Source organism: Drosophila pseudoobscura, chromosome 4 (assembly GCF_009870125.1).
Source record: "Drosophila pseudoobscura strain MV-25-SWS-2005 chromosome 4, UCI_Dpse_MV25, whole genome shotgun sequence".
Taxonomy (NCBI): Eukaryota; Metazoa; Arthropoda; class Insecta; order Diptera; family Drosophilidae; genus Drosophila; species Drosophila pseudoobscura.
In genome coordinates, this window is record NC_046681.1 from 27,039,031 (window position 1) to 27,056,245 (window position 17,215).

At 45.2% G+C, this 17,215-nt stretch overlaps 7 protein-coding genes across 16 annotated transcripts in view; 5 read left to right on the top strand and 2 right to left on the bottom strand.

The window, feature by feature from the left end:
• Window positions 1-17,215, bottom strand: part of Pde1c (Phosphodiesterase 1c) — an 84,726-nt gene that overhangs the window by 21,125 nt on the left and 46,386 nt on the right. The gene's annotated exons all lie outside the window — the stretch shown is intronic.
• Window positions 1,168-1,549, top strand: LOC4817555 (ovomucoid-like). The gene has a single exon (XM_001356926.4). The coding sequence runs from the start codon at window positions 1,253-1,255 to the stop codon at window positions 1,466-1,468; it is 216 nt and encodes a 71-aa protein (XP_001356962.1). The 5' UTR covers window positions 1,168-1,252; the 3' UTR covers window positions 1,469-1,549.
• On the bottom strand, window positions 2,239-2,731 carry LOC4817556 (serine protease inhibitor Kazal-type 1). Its single transcript, XM_001356927.4, has one exon. The coding sequence runs from the start codon at window positions 2,640-2,642 to the stop codon at window positions 2,385-2,387; it is 258 nt and encodes an 85-aa protein (XP_001356963.1). The 5' UTR covers window positions 2,643-2,731; the 3' UTR covers window positions 2,239-2,384.
• LOC4817557 (uncharacterized) lies at window positions 4,946-5,514 on the top strand. Its single transcript, XM_001356928.4, has one exon. The coding sequence runs from the start codon at window positions 5,061-5,063 to the stop codon at window positions 5,283-5,285; it is 225 nt and encodes a 74-aa protein (XP_001356964.1). The 5' UTR covers window positions 4,946-5,060; the 3' UTR covers window positions 5,286-5,514.
• Window positions 9,574-11,560, top strand: Mal-B1 (Maltase B1). Its single transcript, XM_001356929.4, has 3 exons — window positions 9,574-10,824; window positions 10,884-11,230; window positions 11,285-11,560. The coding sequence occupies exons 1-3, from the start codon at window positions 9,619-9,621 to the stop codon at window positions 11,499-11,501; spliced, it is 1,770 nt and encodes a 589-aa protein (XP_001356965.3). The 5' UTR covers window positions 9,574-9,618; the 3' UTR covers window positions 11,502-11,560.
• On the top strand, window positions 12,596-15,179 carry Mal-B2 (Maltase B2). 2 transcript variants are annotated; one of them, XM_015180858.2, is made up of 6 exons: window positions 12,596-12,681; window positions 13,091-14,267; window positions 14,325-14,475; window positions 14,535-14,730; window positions 14,781-14,921; window positions 14,998-15,179. In XM_015180858.2, exons 2-6 carry the CDS (start codon window positions 13,128-13,130, stop codon window positions 15,062-15,064), a joined length of 1,695 nt encoding a protein of 564 aa, XP_015036344.2. In that variant the 5' UTR covers window positions 12,596-12,681; window positions 13,091-13,127; the 3' UTR covers window positions 15,065-15,179. The 2 variants fall into 2 exon arrangements, with proteins under 2 accessions (XP_015036344.2, XP_001356966.4); XM_001356930.4 differs by lacking the exon at window positions 12,596-12,681 and having other exon boundaries at window positions 12,904-14,267.
• On the top strand, window positions 15,937-16,877 carry LOC26533915 (uncharacterized). Its single transcript, XM_015180859.2, has 2 exons — window positions 15,937-16,282; window positions 16,349-16,877. Exons 1-2 carry the CDS (start codon window positions 16,278-16,280, stop codon window positions 16,473-16,475), a joined length of 132 nt encoding a protein of 43 aa, XP_015036345.1. The 5' UTR covers window positions 15,937-16,277; the 3' UTR covers window positions 16,476-16,877.

Here is a 17,215-nt window from a genome sequence, read left to right on the forward strand (position 1 = left end):
TCAGAGATATATATAGTTATACATATGTATCTCTCCATGTGAGACCCAATCCCAAATCCCTTTGTCGTGTCTCACTGCTGTGGAAATCCCTACTTTTCTATGGCTGTGGGGCTTAGCCAAAGTGTATTTTTGTGTGTGTTTGTGTTTTGTTTTTCGGGCCAAAAGGGTAAGCAAAGGCATGTTGCGGCTTTGTGTAGGAGAAAAAGACTTTAATATGGGAACAGTTTACTGAATATTTAATCGCTTTAACTACAACCTTTTCCGTACATGAATTGAATAAACCTCCATTGCAATTTCTTAAATCAAAAAAAGATGTGGTTTTGGATAATTTATATAGGTTCTGGCGATCCTTTCATATATTAATATTTCCCTAAAATTGTGGGTATACCTTTTTTACAAAATAGGAATTAAATTGAGTGGGAAAAAGGATTTTTTCCTTTATGAAATACAGACGAGGTGGTACCTACTTATATTTTCTACAGGCAATCATTGTGTTCCTCTATCTTTTTTTAAAAATATAAAAATTCAAAAATATATGTTTTCTTATATAGATCTTTTCCATTTCTCCAAACAAAGAGCATCAACAAATCTCTAATCAAACTAAGAAAATGAAAATACTTTCTCTTCTCCTTAAGGCTCTTTTTATGCTTCATCCTGTACGCGTTTTATCCTCTCCTTTGATTCTCCTCTAATTCTGCCCTCGCTCGCACTGGAAGATTAGATTGAAATTGCTTTTTATGCGTTGAAAGACTTTTATTAGGACAAGCTAGGGCAGTGTTTTTTTTTCCTGCCAGTTGCCAAGGCCAACAGCTGGCGAGCTACAACCAAACCAGAGGCAAAACAAATACATTTTCATATTAATATATTTTATTTGTAATGATGGACACGCGCCACGTGCTGCGGAATAAAGTCCCCGCTTAAAAAGAAAACTAGAGTTTGCTCAATCAGTTTTCCACAGAAAAACAACTTCAACAAGTACACAAAGAGTTCTGTTGAGGTTTAAATGCCTTGAATAATTATTGACACCTCGCAGAGCAGCGAGCTCTCACTCTATCTCTCTCTCTCTGTGAGAGAGACAGGGGAAAACACAGTATTGTGAAGTTGTGTGGCGCGGGTTACGTTTGCTCGGGGGCTCGGGTTATCTATAAATGACTGCCAATCGGGCGGGCAAAGCCCCAGTCTTGTCTAACCAGTCGAGTGGAAGCGTTCTAAACACTAAACAACAAAAAAAACACAAATCATACAATCAGCCATGCGTTTCTTTGCTCTGATCGCCCTCTGCCTGTTCGCCCTGCTGTCGCTCACCGTGGCCCAGGAGGCGGACTTCTGCCCGTGTCCCCGCAACTTTGAGCCCGTCTGCGGCTCGGACTCCAGGACCTACAGCAACAAGTGCGACCTGGAGTGCCAGGCCACCAAGGCCTCCCGTCAGGGCCGCAGCATCACGCTCATCAAAGAGGGAAGATGCTGAGCACTCAATAATGACATAACCATAACCGATTTATGATACAACAAAAAATAAATACGTGTCTAATGTGACGTTTGTACATGAGTTTGAGAGTTTTTTCCATTGTGGCCTCTCTTGTTGACCCAATTGGTTAGCTGCGATGCGGTGTTGGATTGGATTCAACCGCTATTTGGACAAATGTTGGCACAACTAAGTCCCAGACGATAACTAAAAAGTTAGACCAGGGATGGCAGACCATGCGAACTGATGAAATGAAACTGAAAGTGGGTGAACATTTGTCTCAGAGATTTAGAGAGCTCTAGATCTAACTACAAAGAGAATTAACTAAGTCCGCCGCAGAGGGTTAAAGATACAGCCCATCGAGATCTTGCACTCTGTATAGATTGTACCTGTCCCGGTTTCAAATTCCAACAAGATAATACAACTTTTATAGTATATTCTTTTTATCACGTTTATTTTGCAAGCTTTGCAAATATCTGCAATTTCGTTATCTCAGACAGTTTCCATTTATTCCAGACCAATCTAATTTTAATCAAATTGTTTAGGTGAATCATGGTATTCATAGATTAGACTTGAGGAGGAAGCAGCTATCTACAGGTATCTTCCACGTTGATCCACTTGATCCTCGGAGCTAATGATTGGCACATATCGCCAGTCCAGTCCAGCCCTCGCCTCGGGCTCCCGCTCCGCCTGATTTATGTGCCGTTATTTACGATTCATTCGTGCGATAAGGCGAGACTGCTATCAATTGCAATGCCAAATGCTCTTGCTGATAAGCTGATTTCTATATTTCTGTGTGTAATATATATTTCACATTGATGATTAATACACAAAACACTTGGTACACGTATGAACAGAACATCTTTTATTTCTGATTGTTATATATTAAGCTGCACTCTGGAGGGTTTCCTTTCTTGGATTAGCATTGACCAGAGCGTAGGAATCCCAGATTGCGTCCCCGACGCTCCGCCTCCCGACGCACACAATCGTATTCGCAGCGATTGGGATATGTCACCATATTGGAGGCACACACGGGATCGTAGTTCCTGGGACAGGGACAGAACTTGCGCAGTGTCTGGCCGTCCTTTTCTGCGGATAAGTCGTCGTCCGCCTGAATGGGTGCTATGGCCAGGGCCAGGAGGAGGCACAGGGCCACCAGAATGCACAGGAATTTCATTATGATGTAATTTTGTGTCGCCTTTCGTTGAGGTTAGTCCACTTGCTACACTCTTTCGATACTGCCTGGCCTGCTGAAAATGCGTTCATAGAGAGCTTTCATAGAATTTTGGGATCGGGCTTCATTGAATGCCTATCTTATCGGTTCTGTTTGGGTTCTCTATAAGGCAGAAAAGCTGATTCGCTCTGGAATATCTGTGAGCAAACAAAACAGAACAGTTCCGAGTACTTTGAGTCTTTAATGTATTCACAACAAATGAATTCAATAGTTTATGGGTTTGTTCGGGTTTGTTCATTTTGTATATAATTATTGGATTTATCAGAGAACTTGATCCTCGGATCAACTGATTCGCAAATATCACCAGTCCAGCCCTCGTCTGGGGTTCGGGCTCCCTCTTTTTATTCATTGTTATATATTAAGGAAGGCTTTCTTTCTTGGTTTAACATGAACCAGTGCGTAGGATTTCCATATCTCGTTCACGATGGTTCATTATATTATTGTGTTCGTCTTGGCTTTCGTTGAGGTTAATCCACTTGGTAGACACTTTTGATAGTGCCTGGCCTGCCGAAAATGCTTTCATTGAGAGCTTTGGTTTTGGTTTTGATTTGGGTCTGGATCGACTTGCATCGAATGCTTATCTTATCGGTTCTGTTTGGGCTCTCCATAAGGCAGAAAAGCTGATTCGTTCTGGAATATCTGTGAGCAAACAAAACAAAGCCGTTCCGAGTACTTTGTGTCTTTAATGTATTCACTTCAAATGAATTGAATAATTTATGGGTTTGTTCTTGTTTGTTTATTTTGTATATAATTATTTGCTTTATCAGAGAACTAAAGGCGCATTTGTTTAAAGTCGAAAAGAGCTTTCATAAAGCTTTCGCTTGCTCTCTTTAAGCTTTTACGCTACCGGGCTGGCAGCTTTGGGTCTCTCTTTGGCTGGCTCTCTTTTTCTGCCTCCCACTATCTTAATACGACTCTCTTTCTTTCTCTCTCTGTCTGTTTCTGTCTCTCTCTCCCTCTCTTTATGGATATCTTTCGCTCTTTTATCAACGATCAAAGTTTAACCCTTGAAGTGTGGGCGGCAAATGTAATGTAATTTGAAAATATTCACAGTGGTATGTATATTTTTTCTTCTTTTTTATTGAGCTCCTAATTTAATTAATGGACAGCCTGAATTTTTTGTCAGGCCATTTACACGCCGCTCCACACCGCACCACACCGCACTCGCATTGTCAAGCTTATGTGTGCCTTTCAATTGCAATTTCCATTTCCATTTAATTCCAATTTCATTTTCAATTAATTTAGCTTCAAGCCAGCGAACGAGCCGAGCGATAAATATATGCCCCTGGGGAAATTCCCCTAAGAGCTCCTCTGGAGGTTTATATACATAGTTCTCGATTTGGAGCCACCATGAGAGGTATACCTCTGGGTCTGTTGCTGCTGCTCGTGCTGTGGTTTTTCCTGGGGACTGGCGCCCTGAACTGTCAGCCCTGTAAATTGTTGGAGGCTCGAAAGACCCATGCAAACGAAACACAGAAACAAGCCAGGGGATAAGAAATAAAACACCTCCGCATGGAATTCACACAAATTCGATGGCTTTCATGGAGCTGCAATCTCATGGAGGAGAACCCGGACCCAAAATACCTGCCATTTCGAGTGAGATCAGCGCAGGATGATGGGGGACGTACATATGTACCTCCAGGTACGACATATGGGACCTTGGTTTCCTAAATCCAGTGAAAAGAAACTCGACCACAAACAGAAACGATCGTAGAGCACATAAAATGTTTCCATTGATTGAAAAGTTAATTAAACAATTGCAATATTTAGTAAATAATAGTAAACATACAGCACATGCATGAATGCTCGATTTTATTCGAGTAAAAATTTATGTCTGGCATTTCCTGTGAAAAGTTTTTCTCAGAATTACGTATATATGGTTTGTGGTGTAAACAAGTACCGAAACCATGTGAAATGAGGTGTTTTTCCTCCAATTAGAACTTCCGTTTATGGGGCATGCTATTTGTTAAGATCTCTAGCATTTATACACTACAAGTGGCTGAAGTTTAAGAGTCAACCTCTCATCCGACCCGCACATAAATCGCTCTTCCTTGACACAACCCCACAGAGCGAGTACACATACAATGTGTGTACTGCTGTTTTCTTTCAACCCAAGTGTGTGTGGGAAGGGGGGCGGCAGGGCGATAAGAGGCTCTTTGTGTGAGCAAAATAATCAGCAGCTTGTTTGACTAATTAGCAAAAACTTACGCATACACTCGGGCAACACGGCCTGCACTCAAAACCCAAAACCGAGCGTCAGTCTTGGTTGAACGCTCGACGCGATACGGCAAACGGCAACCTGCTTCTCACAAATTCAGCAACATTTGGCCAGGAAGGAGAGAACAGAACCCAACACACAAGATGAAGTACTTTGCTTTGATATCCATCCTCGTCCTGGTGCTGGCCTCCATGTGTCTGGCTCCGGCGGCGGCCAGCTTTTGTCCGTGCGACCTCAAGACGGTGAAGACGGAGGTGTGCGGCTCCAACGGGGTCACCTACAAGAATCGCTGCGAGTTCGAGTGCACACAACGCGACTACAAGAAGCTGGGCCGCAACTTGAATATCAGGAAGGAGGGGCCTTGTTAGTGGAGAACCCAAAGAGATGCTCTCTCTAGAGCGAGACAGACATTGAGGACAATTTTCCCAATTTAAATAAGTGCTGTGAGATAAAGGACCCCTGGAAATAATGAATATATATTCTATGTTTACTGAAATATGTTTTGATTGCTTTCACTTTCACAATTTCAATGTTTTTTATATGAATTAAACGACATGGGCTGATCATCTTTCAAATATTCTGTCAGAGAATACTTTATAATGCTGTTGCATTTGGAAACTATTTAAAGCCAAGAACACATACAAATATACGCCTAAAAAATGTCCCAAGTTTCCAACTATTTCTTACAGTGCATCCCCCATTCGAATCTCTGAAATGAAGCACTTGAAAGCTCTCTTTTGTGTTTGTTGAATTCCAGTCAAGTTCTCATCATTGAGTCGCATCGGAACCAATATTATATAAGTATGCAAATAGCGCCATTCAATGCTAATTAAAAGCCACTTTGACGTGTGCGTCACCACCTCTCAGTCAATCAAACGGATCGGCGACATGACCTCAGTGCGATTTCATTGGCACTCTCTGAATGAGACTCTGAGGGGAACACTCTCTCTCTCTGGGGGCTCTGTCGCTTTGAGCATTCGACGCACGCACATCAATCAAATTTATGCATAATTAATCGTTTGCCAGCAGCCATTTGCCTCTGATTTTCTGATTGCCTGCGATGTGATTTATTAACTCTGTGCGGAGCGGCTTGACTAATTGAATTTCAATACTCACGTATTGCGGTGCCGCCGCAAACGTCAAAATCGGGTGCAAACAATGCCACTGCCACAAACAGGAAGCCGCAAACAGGAACAATCACAAGACCCATAACAGAGTATTCCTTTATGAGGCCCAGGAGCATAGAACTACCGTTCGCTTTATGACGGGAAGCTGCTGTCAGCTGTACGGAATTCGGCTAGCCGGAATGTTATTAAAAAGATAACTCCGAGCGGGTTGAACGGGGTCTTATCTGCCAGCAGACAGCAGCAGTCATAGCGAATTAGCTGAAATGGGGATTTTATCATGATTTGTCAGCCAGCACAGCACAGGTGTCATCTTTCTAATTAAAGTGTGTGCAGAGCATTGTTTTAAACAGACTGATGACAGAGTGACAAATGAAAACAGAGCGACAGAGTGGCAAGGAGCAAGAACAGCTTGGAGTTTATAGGAAAAGAGATATCTGTTTGCTAACTAACTTTTTGTTTTCTTTTTTGAAACAATTGAAATAACAATATCTTGGATCGCCTAATTGTGCATCCGAATAAGGTTCCCTGGCCAGCAAGTAGACGCTCCAGGGCACGGGCATACCCAGACCCTGGTATATGGAACCCTGGAATCGGGATATGGATATGCTCCATAAAATCACGTATAATCTCTGCCAGGCAGAGCAAAGCAACCAAAAAATGGTTATGGGTACGTCCCAATTTTTCTGTAGTTTTGTGGTATGGATTTTAAAGGATGAACAACCAAATCTCTGTCGCAAAAAGCACCAATTTGATGCGGCCTCTATTAAATTAATCGAATTTCGTCCACCATTATTCCATTTTGAAATATGTCACATTTTATTTCCAATGCTGTACTGTCGCCTTTTCCTGTACCTTTTCGTTGAAGCCACTACGATCCTATCGTTAATAATTCTTGGTAAATAATCCCAATGTCTTAGCATGCCAACAGCTTCATCGAATGTTTCTCTTTGCATCATCTTTCTTTAGCGCAACGTGTATCCACATTCTTGATGCCTTCTGCAAAATATTTAATCTGGTACCTCTCCAAATAATTCGCTGGCACATCATTATAGACCAGGCCTAAGAGACACTCTATGTCTGTCGCGTATTCCTGGAGATAATCGCCGTAATGTTGTTTCGAATACTTTGTTTGTTTACTTGAATATAAACCGAAAACCGCAGAAGGCAACACGAATTTGGGGCCTATCCAACAGATTGAAAGCAGATAATTTTGCCTCTAGGACCTGCCCCCAAAAACCATAAAAATAAAAGCGATAGTAAAGGTGAAATAGGGGGCTAAAAACGAATAAAAATACGAGTACTGTTATCTTAGAGATATATGGAAATTTACATACCTCTAAAAAACGACAGCATGCTGCTGCTGCTGTTGTTGTTGCAATCGATTTGTGATAACAAGTATTTGATAAGCGTAAACGTATTGACAACATCAAACAGCAAGTCCCAAAAAAACCAAAAAGAGAAGAGAGAACACGCCGCCCAATTCAAATTTGTTGAAGCTCAAGGGTTGTCAATGGACAGAAACCCCTTGGAAAAAGAGGGAAAATATGGGAGAAAATAAGTGGGAGAAATGGGGGGTGGGCGGACGGACTCCGAAACCCGTAGCATATGTTTAGGCGCGTGTGTTAAATTCGTAAATATCTGGGGGTACCGGGGATTAGACGGAGACTGATTTTTAATATGCCAGGCTGGGTGTCTCCCGTGCCCCCGAAAAACTTTGATATGATTAAATATTTACATAATAAAAAATGTAGGCTGTGTGTATTTATTTATTCGTGCTCGGGGAGTCAGAAGTCAAATTGAAAAGTGCTCCGAAAAGAATTTGCGGCCCATTCCAAAAAATATCCTGACACAAAAGGCTGAAGCTCCTTCCTCCATTGCGGAGGAGACGCGAAAGCGAAAGCAATTCAATCAGAGTCGCGACATGAAAGGTAAACCCTGATGTCCTACCATCCCGACCGACAAGCCCACAGACAGGCAGACAGGGACAGACAGGTGCCACCGCCGGTGCCCCAAAAAAGTGGGGCAGCAACGGTGGGGGATACCACCCGGGACAGGTGAGTGAGTTGGCACAGTTCTGCGAGACAGACGGTCGACAGGCGCAGGATTAGTCAGGTATTCCTCCCCAATCCCCGGACAACACCAATTTCGTTGAAGTTTTCCCCAGCGACGGTGCGGGGGTGGGGCCCTCGAAATTATAGCAAATTTTCTTGGCTTTGATTTGGCCCGGAAAAGGAATCCCAATATGTATATAGGAAAGACTCGAGACACGCCCACGTCAAACCCTTTTCATGTCGAGCGGCGAAAGTAGCTGAATTATGCCAAGTTTTCCACGGTTCATGTGAAGATTTCTGCACATATTTGTGCACCATTTTCCGCCAATATTACGGCCAGAGGAGCACTCTCACAGGATCTAGAGGCAAACATTTCCGCACGTGGATGTGGCTGCTTAACAATGGCATCACAGCCATTTGCTTACTGGTTTGTTTTGATGTTGGCAACATGTTTTAATTAAGCTGCCAGCAGCAGCAGCAGCAGCAGCCTTCATCTTCCATTCGAAATATGGCGGTAGGGCTGGGAGCTGGGACACTGGAGGGGGGATAGGAGATGCGGAACGGTTCCATTTGGACATCCTGGTCACGCAACGGAAGTTCGCGGTTTGGAAAGCGAAATTGCAGCGTGATAAATGAGCTGATGGTTGGAGGTGGGCTTGGGTCTGGGCTTGGCGGAAATACAAGCTTTGGGATTTGTTCTGAAAAGCGGTTTTGAAATTGGGAAACGGAGCTAATAACTTATGGCTCAATTTACGGTGTGTTGCCATGGCGGAGCAGGCTTTTAGTGAACTCTTTCTAATTAACATAATTAAAATTTGTTCATGGTTAGAAGTTGAAATCCCTATCTCTTACTCGTTGTAATTATTTATACGAATTTTAATATATATTTCACTTCAGTGTGATTCATATTTCCCCTTAAATCTTCCAGTACAACTTCTATTCTTATTTCTAACCAAATATCAAACGTGTCGCGCGTCATGCAGCAGCGCCCTTCGTTAGGGATGGAAGCTTCCGCTTGGTGCCACTCTACTTCTATCTCAAATTTTAATGCTTCTATATGTAATTCTAACTTCCATTTTTCTATCTCTAGACTCTATCATCTCTTTATTGGCTTCTACTTTATCTCTAACCCAAAATGAATCCAAAATTAGCTTCCAATCACCATCTGTGATCCTTCAACATCCTCCAATACTGGTATTACCACTCCATCTGCTCTCCCTTTATTTTCATTTTGAAGCTGACACATTTTCTCCCGTGGGAGGGGGAAGTGGAGAAGTTTCGATGAACAAACAAGTTCAAATGTTATATGGTTACGCGGAGAGTAAATGGAGTAATATTCCCTTCACGAACAGTACAAATACCTGACAATGCCCGACAGTTGTCTCAATATTTGAGAGGCGATCGCCGTGCTTAGCCAAATAAACAGAACCGGAATTGAGTGGCCGGCCGAAAGGTATAAAAGAGCTGTGAAACGGGAAGCCCAGAGACAACTCAGTTGTCAACTGAAGTTACAGCAATTGAAGATGGGTTTTGGGAAGATAATTGCCCTAGCGGTGAGTGTGGGTCTAGTTGTGTGCTTCGTGCAGGGAGGACCGTCGAAGAAGGAGCAAAAGGCGTTGGAGGAGAAGAACAATTGGTGGAAGAACGAGGTGTTCTACCAGATCTATCCGAGATCCTTCCAGGACAACGATGGCGATGGCATTGGCGATCTGCCAGGCGTCACCTCAAGGCTGGAGTACCTGAAGGAGACGGGCATCACGGCCATCTGGATGAGTCCCATCTTCGAATCGCCCATGGTGGACTTTGGCTATGACATTTCCAACTACACGAACATTCACCCGGAGTACGGAACCCTGGACGACTTCGATGCACTGATAGCGAAGGCCAACGAGCTGGGCATCAAGGTCATCCTCGACTTTGTGCCCAACCACAGCTCCGACAAGCATCCCTGGTTCGCCAAGTCGATCGCCAGGGAGGATGGCTACGAGGACTTCTACGTCTGGGAGAACGGTACTCTCCTGGAGAACGGCACTCGCGTGCCGCCCAACAACTGGCGATCTGTCTTCTCCGGCTCTGCGTGGGAGTGGAACGACGAGAGGGAACAGTACTACCTGCGTCAGTTCACCTACGCCCAGCCCGATCTGAACTACCGCAATCCGGCCGTGGTCCAGGCCATGGACGACACTCTGCAGTTTTGGCTGAACAAAGGAGTCGCTGGGTTCCGCATCGATGCCATCATCTACATCTACGAGGACATACAGCAGCGGGACGAGCCCCTGAGCGGCACCACCAGCGATCCCAATTCGTACGACTACCTCGATCACATCTACACGAAGAACCAAGACGAGGGCTATGGCCTCCTGCAGCACTGGCGACAGCTCCTCGACAACTACTCGGCCATAAATGAGGGTCCTCTGAGGATTATGATGACCGAGGGCTACGCCCCCCTGACGAAGCTGATGGATTACTACGAGGATGCGCAGGGCGTTCAGGGACCACAGTTTCCCTTCAACTTTGACTTCATAACCGAACTGAATGCCAACTCCTTGGCGGCGGACTTTGTCTTCTTCATCGAGCGATGGCTGATCTACATGCCCCGTGGACACGTGGCCAATTGGGTGATGGGCAATCACGATAATCCCCGTGTGGCCTCGCGTTTTGGTGCCCAGTCCGTGGATGCCATGAATATGCTGATGATGACGCTGCCTGGCATCGGTGTGACCTACAATGTGAGTGCGTCTATCTGTCCAAGGAGATCTCTTTTAAAGGCGAGTCTCTCTACCTCTAGGGCGAAGAATTGGGCATGATCGACTACCGTGACATTAGCTGGGAGGAAACTGTGGACCAACCCGCCTGTGAGGCTGGCATCGACAACTACAAGTGGATCTCCCGCGACCCTGAGCGCACGCCCATGCAGTGGAGCGACGAGGCCAATGCCGGATTCTCCAATGCCAGCGCCACTTGGCTGCCCGTCCATCCCAACTACAAGGAGCTGAATCTCCGCAACCAGCAGCAGGCCCAGCGCAGTCACTACAAGGTCTACCAGTCGCTCCTGAAACTGAGACAGCTGTCGGCCCTGAAGAACGGAGCCTTCATACCTGAGGTGGTGAATCGTAGGGTGTTTGCTTTCAAGCGGTAAGCGAAGACAGAGTCCCTGACAGTTCTCTAGCCATAATCATTCATTTGCAGTGAGATCAAGGGCCAAAACACTCTTCTGACCATCATCAACGTGAAGAACCAGACGGAGCAGGTGGACATTAGTGATTTTATCGATTTGCCCAATCGGCTGCATGTCCTCGTCGCTGGTGTCGACTCCGAGCATCGTGCGGGCGAGCGTCTCAGTCCCGAGGCCATCGCTCTGGCACCCTACGAGGGTCTGGTCATTCAGCTGAGCAAGCGAAAATAATTAACATACTTGTATAATGTTGTTGTATTTCATTAATTATACGAGTAATGCAGCTTTTCTATTTTCGTTTTCGTTAATATGTATCTCGAGCGGCCAATCTAATTTGAGTTTCCATTCCATTTGACAGCAAAAACACATTTACATTTGCATTTCTGCGCGTTAGAAACAATTTTAAATTGAGTTAAAGCGAGGCAGAGAGAGAGAGTGAGGGAGAGAGGAAGGGAGAGCAAAGCAATTGCCAGAGCAAGACCACTTTTCTGGGCTGTCTGCCCTTCGGTACGTGTTCGTTCTTGTCGCACTTTCACCGAAAGAGACTCAAAAATGTCAACGCTGCGGCGCGGTGCGGCGCCGGCATCCCCTGCTGTGTGTTTTCTGAATTATTGTCGCTGATTTTAATTAAAATTCCCCTTTCCGTGATTGCAGAAACACTCGTAAAGGCGCTTGGGCCTCGTTTTAATATAATATTTGCGGTTCTTCAACTGTTTCAATAGGCGTTTGCGGATTGTATGCTTTCAATCAGGTGTTTGCAGCGAAGGGTGGAGGATCAGCAGGTGGTCCGAAGAAGCGTCGGCGCTGAGAACGACTGAGTGACGTCAAAATGTTGTATTTTACAGTTTTCATAAGAAATTAAGTAATTTTAATACAGGCATTTATTGTAATATTTTGAAAATATTAATAAATAGCCTTTAAATCTATGCAAACAAATTATTTCATATAAATCGGTAAGTTGGTTGAATCTATTCAATTGAGCGGCACTGTCAATTCCAAGATATGAATAAAGTTAGTTTATAAAAAAACATCGAGGAAAATTCACTTTTCTTTAAAGGTAATGTTATGAAATTGGAAAATAATCATTTTACAGTATATTGATTGTTCTACCATATATAAAATACTATCCTATTTATCCTTTTTCGAAACTTAAATTGATTAAAAAATTTCCTCCAAATATATTCACTCCAACGTTGGGCAGATAAGTAACCTCCAAGTGCTGCGCCACCTCACCCATCACTGACACCATGCCATGCCCTGCCCTTCTGCTCTAGTTGTGGACTGAAAGCTTGCGATCAGCTGGCAGCAGAGCAGATCACATCTGATGATCTATTGAAAGCTTTCTGTGAATAGCCGGCAGCTGCTCGAGCCAAGAACGTGTTTAATTTTATTCCAATTTGTGCTTTTTGAGGTGAGCAAAGACAGAAGAGATTCTGTATCAAGATTTCTATAAAAAGCCAAAGCTCATCCCAATCTGTGGAATATATTGAATGGCTAAAGTGCAGCGAATCGTGACATTTGTTTACTCATTTAATTTGTTTCGCAATTTGTTTTGGTTTGAGCCTCGGATGATAAGCAGATTGGCGCGAGGTGGCAGTCCATTAATGCGACGCCCTCCGATTATAGCCAGTGCAAACAATTTGCTTAGTTATAATTATAATTGAACAAAAAACCTGGAATCTAATGGGAAAATTATTTTAATTATTGGCTTAGAAATCGGTTTAAAAGTGAACCAAAAGGCGGCTGCGCTCGACAGAACAAAACGAAACGCGGCCTGAAATGTACGCTCCACTCATCCGAATCCGAATCCCTCTTTTTAGTCTACTGCTGGCGTTGCTGCTGTGTCAGGGATCCAGCATGTCCAGTCTGGTGAAGAGCGATGCGGAGGACTTCATAGACTGGTGGCAGCACACGGTGTTCTACCAGATCTATCCGAGATCCTTCAAGGACAGCAACGGCGATGGCATTGGAGACCTACCGGGCATCACGTCGAAGCTGCAGTATCTCGCGGAGACGGGCATCACAGCCACCTGGCTGAGCCCCATCTTCCAGTCTCCCATGGTGGACTTTGGCTACGATATATCCGACTACCGGCAGATACAGCCCGAGTACGGAACCATGGAGGACTTTGAGCAGCTGATAGACAAGGCCTACGAGCTGGGCATCAAGATCATACTGGATTTCGTGCCCAATCACAGTTCGGATGAGCACGAGTGGTTCAAGAAGTCGGCGGCCAAGGAGCCCGGCTACGAGGACTACTATGTCTGGGTGGATCCGAAGATCGACGAGAACGGGGACCGGCAGCCGCCCAACAATTGGCAATCGGTGTTCTATGGGTCTGCCTGGGAGTGGCACGAGGGCCGGCAGCAGTACTACCTGCATCAGTTCACCAAGGAGCAGCCGGACCTCAACTATCGCAATCCCGCCGTGGTCCAGGCCATGGACGATGTGATCCTCTTCTGGTTGAACAAGGGCGTGGCCGGCTTCCGCATCGATGCGGTGAATCATATGTTCGAGAAGGAGTCCCTGGAGGACGAGCCGCTGAGTGGAAAGACCAAGGACCCCCTGTCCTACGACTATACCACACACATCTACACCAAGGATCTCCCCGAGGTGCTCGAGATGGTCCAGCACTGGCGCCATCTGCTCGATGACTTCAGCTCCAAACATCCCGAGGGCCCCACGCGCATCATGATGACGGAGGCGTATGCCGGACTCACGACTCTGGCCGACTACTATGAGGACCGGAACGGCGTCCGGGGCTCGCAGCTGCCCTTCAACTTCCACTTCATCACGGATGTGAATGGCGACTCGGATGCGCGTGACTTTGTCTACAATGTGGAGAAGTGGCTGATCTACATGCCCCGTGGGCACGCGGCCAACTGGGTCATGGGCAACCATGACAATCCCCGTGTCGCCTCCCGTTTCGGTCCGTCCGCCGTGGATGCCATGAACATGCTGCTGATGACACTCCCCGGCGTTGCCGTCACCTACAATGTGAGTTGTGCACTCTCCAAAGGTCACTCTTGGGGCTATCTTCTGGTCGTATTTCAGGGCGAGGAGCTGGGCATGGAGGACTATCGCGACATGCGCTGGGAGGACACAGTGGATCCGCCTGCCCGAAATGTGGGAGAGCAGCTCTTTAGGAACGTGTCCAGGGATCCAGAGCGTACACCATTCCAATGGAACAATGCCAGCCATGCGGGTAAAGAAAAGGATTGTTCTTTTGTGTTTCAATTATACGTTTTCCCTCCTTTTTTCCAGGTTTCTCCGAGGCCACCAAGACCTGGCTGCCAGTGCATCCCAACTATCGGGAGCTCAATTTGGAGGCCCAGAAAGCAGCCCCCAAGAGCCACTACAAGGTCTATAAGGCGCTCATCGAGCTGAGGAAATCGGCCATTATGCGGCTGGGACGTTTCACCATCGAACCCATCTCCCGCTGGGTGTTTGCCTTCAAGAGGTACGTGAACAGCAAATACGAGACCCAAATGAAAGATGGATTCTCCTTAGATCGTTTGCCAACTTTGATTCGATAATTACCGTCATCAATGTGAGCGACAAGGAGCAGTTGGTCAATCTCTCAGAGTTCCTCAATCAGCCCAAGAAACTGGTCGTGGAAGTGGCTGGCGTGGAGTCCGCGTATCAGCCGGGGTAAGTTCAATGAACAAGGGCTTTGATTCCTCTCTCGTTCCCCCCCTCATGCATTTCCATTTCCCTGCTTCTTCAGTCAATCCCTGGCCGCAATCGCCCTGTCCCTGGCTCCGCACGAGGGTCTCGTCTGCCGACTCGTCTAGGAATTACCCACGCTTTGCTGTTGACGGAGAACTTTCCTCTTTAATTGCATTTCCAGTTCAAAATGTCACGCGATTGAATACAAAATGGGTGGAAAATTAATGACTCTACAGCCAGCGATGTGTGTGTTTTCCATTCGGGGGCCCAGCAAGTATTGAATTCGGAGCTAATGAAGGGCAGGGGGTTCCCAGCCGGAACTGCTGGCCACATCGTCGCCGGTCACCGGTTGCCGGCATTTTGCCTGGCACTTTGCCCAGGACTTTGCCAATTCAATTCTGATGCTCGCTTGACCAGTGTAATTTTTCATGCACGAGTACGTGGAGAAGGAAGGACCGGAGCCGGAACAAGATTTATGTAGCACATTTCTCTTCCATTTCTCTCGGATGCAAAAAGTTCTTGCAAATGTCGCTTAATAACTGAATTAAATGTTTGTGAATTGCAACTATCGTCCGCAAACTTTTTCCAGGGTGTTCAATAGCTTGTTGCAAAGTTTTGATTGCCTCCTAGAAAATTCTCGAACAACTTGTTTAGATAAGAGTCTGTCTAATAGTTTGAAATTGTTGGACAATTGATGGTGGATGATGCTCTTCTTTGCTAGAGAGTTGCTTTACTTTATGCAGATTTTTGATGGGAGAATTTTTCGACTTTTTCAGTAAAATTCAATCAAAAATTCACCAAAAGTTTCAGCACTCCTTTGAAATATTCTATTAAAACCCCAAAGTATTTAAATATATTCTGGTTCTGGCTAAAATATTCCGCTCGACATAGTTTTCTTGTTAAGTACTTAAATAATTCATTTATCAAAAAAATGCAAAAATTATTAAAAACGGATAAAAATGAGTTTCGTAAGCTTTTAAATGGAATTTAATAGTTTTTTTTTGCATTTTTCACTATCAAAATGTCCACAATGCTCCCCAGAACATGGAAAAGTGCTTAAGGCTTTAAACATTTAATCATTGCCCATACGCCACGTTGCGCAGGAGATGCCAGAGCCCGAGGCTTTCGTCGGATTAAGAGATATACTTATTTCTGTCTGCCCCGCTGCGTTTCACTCACTGAATGTGTCTCGTTCATGTCGCTGGTCGCTGCTCGCTGGTCTCTGGTATTAAATATAAACTATTTGAATAATTCAGCGAAAGCCTTCTGGCGGTGGCCTTCGAGCTCAATCTGCCGCCGAGAGGAGGTCTGGTGTTAAGCGAACGCTGCTCGACGGTAATGAGGTGAGTGCCTGCCTTCCATTAACCATTATCCTTGTGTTTGTTACCACTTTTTGGCAATACTTCCAGCGAACAGCGTCGCACTTTCGTTAAGCAGCTCATCAAGTCGGCCCAAGTGGTGCTAGTGGCGCTGCTATTCTACAATTTGTGGCGTCACAAATGGACCAAAGTGAAAATCAATCAGCATCGCTTTTGACTGATTTCTCCAGCTCCAGCTCCAGATCCAGTGTCTGGCTGTGTGGCTGGGTGGATGGCTGCTTGTTTGCTGATTGATTGATTGATTAATTAATTAATAAAACGAACATCAGATTAAATGTCATTAACAGTTGGCGGCTAGGACGGCTTCGGTTGAATGTGGCCGCTGGGATTTGGAAATTTAATTTCCTCCACCAGTAGATCTGTCAAGTGGAAACGTCGAGGGGCGCTGATGGATGGCCTTTGTCAAGGGTTTTCCCGTTGCAAGGCAAGGAATGCGGGGTTTCCCTTTAATTTTGTAATGGCATTGTTGGACTTTTGTTATTAATAAATGTGTAAAAAGATAAATGCATTAAAAGATTTCAAATAAATAATCGGAGTTCTCTTGCAGTCTCTCTCCGTACGGATACAATGAATCTTCTTGGATTCGGACAAGTTTTACAAATTAGTTTTAATCGACAATCATCAATATATCTTTCAGCTAGTCCCCGCTCTCCTGCTCCTCCAAGTTTTTATTCGTTTCGACCCCCACATGCTGTTCGACTATTCAAAGTGTGTAAAAACAGCAGTCGCCCGACTCCTACGACACTCTGTTATGGCAGATAAATGTAAGTGTCATCCCGCCCGCTGCGACAACGACTGCATCCGCATGCCTCCGTATCACTTTACAAATCCGTGCTTGATCCGACCCGCTTTGTCAGCGACTTGCAGACTGCAGACTGCAGACTGCACAGCCCTGTC

Bases quoted from the DNA above. Each gene is read 5' to 3' on its own strand.
- LOC4817556 (XM_001356927.4), bottom strand. From the start codon at position 2,642: ATGAAATTCCTGTGCATTCTGGTGGCCCTGTGCCTCCTCCTGGCCCTG.
- Mal-B1 (XM_001356929.4), top strand. From the start codon at position 9,619: ATGGGTTTTGGGAAGATAATTGCCCTAGCGGTGAGTGTGGGTCTAGTT. The intron at 10,825-10,883 runs GTGAGTGCGTCT...CTCTACCTCTAG, and splicing joins GCATCGGTGTGACCTACAAT to GGCGAAGAATTGGGCATGAT. The intron at 11,231-11,284 runs GTAAGCGAAGAC...ATTCATTTGCAG, and splicing joins AGGGTGTTTGCTTTCAAGCG to TGAGATCAAGGGCCAAAACA.
- Mal-B2 (XM_001356930.4), top strand. From the start codon at position 13,050: ATGTACGCTCCACTCATCCGAATCCGAATCCCTCTTTTTAGTCTACTG. The intron at 14,268-14,324 runs GTGAGTTGTGCA...GTCGTATTTCAG, and splicing joins GCGTTGCCGTCACCTACAAT to GGCGAGGAGCTGGGCATGGA. The intron at 14,476-14,534 runs GTAAAGAAAAGG...CCTTTTTTCCAG, and splicing joins GAACAATGCCAGCCATGCGG to GTTTCTCCGAGGCCACCAAG.
- LOC4817555 (XM_001356926.4), top strand. From the start codon at position 1,253: ATGCGTTTCTTTGCTCTGATCGCCCTCTGCCTGTTCGCCCTGCTGTCG.
- LOC4817557 (XM_001356928.4), top strand. From the start codon at position 5,061: ATGAAGTACTTTGCTTTGATATCCATCCTCGTCCTGGTGCTGGCCTCC.